We start from the raw sequence: 5,577 nt of genomic DNA, 5'->3' as shown, positions 1-5,577 counted from the left end.
CTTATTGTGTTATACTTTTCTTATTTTTGTTCCACAGTGAACCGGCCCTAAAGCTCCCACATCCAACCTGAATGAGGGAGCAAGTTTTAGGTATGTTGTCGAGTTCATTGCTGCTGTCTGTCGGCACATAAACACACTTGTGTTTAATAATCCGCAGCAGCAGGATCAAAGAGAGACGCTGAGAGGAGACATTAACGTCAGAGAGTGTGAATTCTTCTAATTCCAATACTTAAACTGAATAACATCATTATGAGACTCTGTCAGTGCTTCTGTTGACACAGTATTTGACTATAAACTCCTTACAGCTGCTTTATTTCAACTGCTGTGGAAACTCAAACAGGACATTATGATCTGATTAAGATATATAACGTGTTTTAAGACGATGCTAATTTGAAGTCTTCCCTTGTTTGGATTAAGGTAATGTCGTTTATATGACCTTGTGACCTTTGCTCAGCCCCTCCCTGTCCCCATGCGGGTCAGGATGTCGTTTGTCTTTGTTTGTGAGGTTCTGCTTTTGTAGAAATCTGATCAGAAAGTGCACATCAAAGGCTGAATGACACCCAAACTGTAGCGTAAACTGTCAAAAAAATACTTATATGTGCAGTTGTTGCCAGTAAACCCTTTTAAATGTCATCTTTCATCAGGATAAAATATGTGTCGACACACAGTCGTGGTTGAAATGGTCACGATAAACAGCGTCTGTGCTGCACACGACGCTCAGTGCCAGGTGTTTAGATTAGTGGCTTTTTTCTAACCTGCAGTGTGAACTTTTGCTCCCTCCAACCTTATTATTACACACACACACACTCACACACCTCAACTGTAAACAATGACAAAGCCAGAGACTGTAAAGCTGCACTTCCTGTGAATCGCCATGATTTATTGCCACTCTTCTTCGTAACAGATGTTTCTATCGCAGCTCGCCTGTCCTCCCCACACACACACACACACACACACACACACACAGTTGTTTTTTTTACTAATTTCCAGAGATAAAGTTGTTATTCAATCATCAGCTCTCATTCCCACAACAACACACCGAGTTGGGATTGAAAAGAATCAATAAAATTTGACAAAAAAGTCGACTTCTGTACCTAATAAATTGGCCGGTGAGTGTATATTTAATGATTATACTACAGTCCTAACATGGTGTCACTGCCTCTTTAATTCAAAGGAACAGGATGTACTGTATCTTGACCTTTGCCCTCACAGCAGCAGAAGAAACATGTTTTTCTTAATGAAACCCTGAGGCCTGGAGATGAAACATCTTTACAGAAATAGAAATATAACATATACGCTGCTGGCAAAGTCACAGAGCAAGAAATGGAAGAAGGGAGGACGACTGAAGACAGAGGGAGGAGGAGCAGGAGGAGGAGGAGGAGCACAGGACACATACCATTACTGAACGTTGCTATTTTTATCATGTGACGCTGATGTTTATGGTTTGTTCAGACTTGTCTTTGTCTGATTGCATTGTTGTGTCGTTGTTGTCAGTCCCTTGTGACGTCTCCTCCTCAAAGATGACATATAATTAAACACATTATAACGACTATTATTATCCTCTGCATCGTGTTGAGGTAAATGAACGAGGACAGAGAGGGGAGGCAGTGAGGGAGCGACATCATCCTCACACAGCTGCTCATCTTTTTCTTCCAGGTTATTTCAGTGGCTGCTTTTCCCCTAATGTCACACTTTTTGAGTCGAGTTGAGTTCTTACTCAGCGATGAAAACACAAATATCAAGTCTTAATCCGTCTCTTTAATCGGGAACAAAGAAAGAGTTCTTTGTTATAAATGTATTTCCTGTTAGCACTGATTCATCAGAGGAAAAATAAAGCATTTCATGGATGTTCACTTTGCAGAAAGTCGATGTTAAAGCCTAATAAATAGGACAAACGTCTTTCTTGTGCTGCTACCTGCTGGTTTTATCTCACAGTGCAGGTTTTTTTGAAAGACTTTACAGAAACATAAGCATGTGACATTGCAGGAAGACCAAAGGTTTTCAGACATGTTGACATAAAACAAACAAACAATAAACTCCACTAATCCAGAGGTAAATGAATCATCTCAATAAACAACTGATTCAAGTCATTATTTTTTCAGTCTTTGTTGAAGAAGACTTAAAAATCAGCACAGATTTCTGTTGAATTTGTTCCTTTTCACATGAAAACCTCAGACAGTAATCTGTTTCTGAAGCTGCTGCTGTCCTCCCTGTCCTCCCTGTCCTCCCTGTCCTCTCTATCCTCTTCGTTCAGGGAGAAAAGTCCCAGCCTGTGCTTGTGCTTCTTCTTGTGGGCCGACGTGTGAGGCTGGAAGAGGCGGCTGATTGAATGCAAACCCTTGGAGAGATCTGGGAAGAGGTCCAGCTCCTCTTTCTCCTGCTGCGGGACCCGGTCCTGGGCCTGCTGGACTGCTGGAGGTTCACCCAGCATCACTCTCACAGCCCTGGAGATGCCTTTGTGCAGATAGTGGAATGCCTTCTTCCCACAGTTGTCCCTGAGCCTCACGTCAGCGCCGTACTCTGTCACCAGCAGATTCAGGATGAACTCCTGGTCGTGCAGCGCGGCTATGTGCAGGGGAGTGTATCCACCGTGGGTTTTGGCATTAATATCAATATCTACGCCTCCTTTCCTGGACAGAGCCACGATTTTAATCAGCATGTTGCTGTTGCCACACTTGGCCGCCCAGTGCAAGGCGGTGAACCCTGACATGAAGTCCCTCTTCTCGGCCAGCTGACTGTCTCTCAGCAGCAGGCCGTAGACCTGGCTCCAGTGACCGGCAGCACACTTCACCAGCCACTCGTGCTCGGACTGCTCCAGGGGAAAGATGGTGGCGTCTCTGTTTGTCTCCTCCGACGCCTTGGTGCTCTTGAACGCCCTCCTCAGCTGAGGCGAGCTGCTGCTGCTGCTGCTGATGCTGCTGATGCTGCTGATGCTGGTCCTCTCCTCCACTGAAGGAGGTCTCTTCTTGTTCCTGGATGGATCCTGTGTGGGGTCCAGCTTCAGTTTGCAGACCTCCACCCTGGTGGCGCTGGGCGGCGTCCTCAGAGGCAGGGCATAGGGTTTGGATGCAGTCACCTTCACCCTTGTTGAAAGGTCACCTGGTGTCTGAATCTCAAAATTCAGCATCCTCTTCACTTTAAAGTCTGACTGTTGGCTCCTCTGCAGAGCCTGCTGTATAGAAGACAGTGGGTTTCCATAACTGCCCTCATTTGCCTGATCCGGATCAGGTTCAGAAGCAGCAGATGTGTCCTCCAGTCCACGATCAGCTCCAGGATCCACACCTGGCGCAGGTGGGCGCTGCTGCTCACCTGACCTAGAGCCCTCTTCACTTTCACTTCTCCCCGCCTCAGTCTGGACATTGTTCAGCAAATGATGGTAAACTTTCTTGATCACAACATAGCGGACACCGTCGATCTCTTTGACGAAGGCGACGCTGTTGACGAAAGTCTTGAAAAGCTCCCTGTTGCGCTCTTTCTGTGCGGGATCGACGCAGTCAACTGCGCCTTTAAAGCGACTCACCAGGTCGGACTTCTTCACTCGTCCTCCCTCCGATAAGAGCAAGGACAAGACGGACTGCTGCGTCAAAGCCATGATTTAAAGTGTTATTAGAATGAGTTCGTGTGTGTCGTTGACGCTGCGTCCGTCCCTCAGCGTCTCCTGCTTTGTTGTGTGTCCGCAGCTCAGTCACACTGAGTTACTCCTTCACCTGCATGGCTGCTCCCTTCACTCCTCCTCCCCACCTGAAGGAGGCTTTTTCCGGGAAAAAACTGCAGACGTGGAGTCAATTTGAATAAAAGATAACGACTTGTTACCAGACATGTTACCAGAAAATGACTTAGGTGGAAGTTGAAGTCACTTTTTTTGGTAATATTACTGAAGTAAAAGTCTTTTATTGTACTAAAGTAATTTTCTGATATAAAATGTACTTAAGTTTTGGAAGTAAAAGGGAAAGTATTAAAAAAGTGAGGAGTCAGGGTTGAGCCATGATGGGTCAGTGATATGGCGAGTTGTCTTTCAACGGGAAGGTTGTGGGTTCAATTCCTCTATATAAATACAGACCATAATACCAACTCTTCTTCTTCTGATTTTATTTGGTAGTAACGAGTAACAAAGAGAGTTAGACGAAATGTAGTGGAGTAAAAGTACAAGTTACCAGAAATATAAATAACAAAGTAAAGTACAGATATGTGAATTGTGAGTACAGTAACAAAGTATTTGTACTGAATAATGTATTTGAGATATTATAATGTAGTATGTATTTTAATTTAGAATAATAATAACAACCCTGAATGAACCCTTTAAAATAAATAAATAAATAAATCAGTCTGAGGCCTACCTGCAATACCGCCAAGAACCACCAGTGGGCCTATACAGTCTACTACTGTATTAAGTTGATATGAGTCCTCTGTTTATTTGTTGTTAACCTTTCTTTCTTTCTTTCTTTCTTTTCACACAGTCTCACATCTCACTCCTAAAGGTCAAGTCAAGTGTGTAACATTTAGGAGAGTATATTGGTTAGAAACTGAATATACCACACATGTTTACAAAAGTATATCATCACTTTAAAATAATACAAATGAAAAGGTTTGGTTTTTCTGGCCTTAGAAAAAGCCAGGAAACCATGATCTTGCACCGCCATGTTTCTACAAACCAACCAGAGAATCCATTTGTGTTCTGAAGCAGAACACAAACAAACAAACAAACAAAAAAGAGTGACGTCCTTCCTGGTACGAGAAGGCCACCATACTTCCTTGATGCAGCTGGTAAAAGGAGTCATAAACACATATACTGCATTATATCAATACATCTTGGTATATTATATACCATATTGGTTTAAAGAATAAATAATTATAAGGGAAAAAGATAAAATACAATAATGTTGACATTGTGTCTTTACATTTGATTTGTTACCAACACATTTCCTTTATCTGGCTTTTATGTATTTTTCTGTCTTTTTTTTTAATAACTTTAATTAAATTATCTGTAACACACACACACACACACACACACACACAGAAAAATAATCTTAATTGTGTTACTCTCATTATCACCACCACACTCAATCACTATTTGTGGGGACCACAGTACTATACAAACACTGGCTTTATAAGGGGCTTGACATTTAAAGTAAATAAAAAGATAAAAGTTGCTGTTTAAATAAGTAGCATCACATCTTGACACTGCGGATAGTTCGCGCCTGTCCTGGCTTGCAGCAGAGTATAGCACGACATTCCTGGACTGAATGGGAGTTCCTGAGATGTGGCCATGTTGGAACCTCACTGTCCCGCACAAAGATCATCAGCAGAGAGTCAAGATAGTTGCCCACCTTACGGGTGGAAACGTTTAACTGCAACCCGGAAACGCTATGAGCACTCTAGTACGGAGCCCCGGACACAACATGACATAGTAAAAAAATAAAATAAATTGTGCCCACGAAATAGTACGTTATACTTATTTCGTGCGCACGTTATAGCTATTTCGTGGGCAAATTTTTTTTTTTTACCATGTCATATCCGGGGCTCCGTACTCCAGGGTGACTTTTCATTCACTATATTTGAATACACAACTCTAAGCGT

The 5,577-nt window shown here is 42.8% G+C and overlaps 1 protein-coding gene across 1 annotated transcript; it reads right to left on the bottom strand.

Moving 5' to 3' along the window:
• Positions 1-1,738: 1,738 nt before the first annotated feature.
• LOC131458476 (ankyrin repeat domain-containing protein SOWAHA-like) lies at positions 1,739-3,770 on the bottom strand. Its single transcript, XM_058627603.1, has one exon. The coding sequence runs from the start codon at positions 3,590-3,592 to the stop codon at positions 2,159-2,161; it is 1,434 nt and encodes a 477-aa protein (XP_058483586.1). The 5' UTR covers positions 3,593-3,770; the 3' UTR covers positions 1,739-2,158.
• Between the last annotated feature and the right edge of the window lie 1,807 nt (positions 3,771-5,577).

This window comes from Solea solea, chromosome 4 (assembly GCF_958295425.1).
Source record: "Solea solea chromosome 4, fSolSol10.1, whole genome shotgun sequence".
In the NCBI taxonomy this organism is placed as follows: domain Eukaryota; kingdom Metazoa; phylum Chordata; class Actinopteri; order Pleuronectiformes; family Soleidae; genus Solea; species Solea solea.
The sequence above is the reverse complement of the archived record's forward strand: the minus strand, read 5'-3'. Positions and strand labels throughout refer to the sequence as shown.

Excerpts from the sequence above, each read along its gene's own strand:
- LOC131458476 (XM_058627603.1), bottom strand. The coding sequence starts at position 3,592 with ATGGCTTTGACGCAGCAGTCCGTCTTGTCCTTGCTCTTATCGGAGGGA.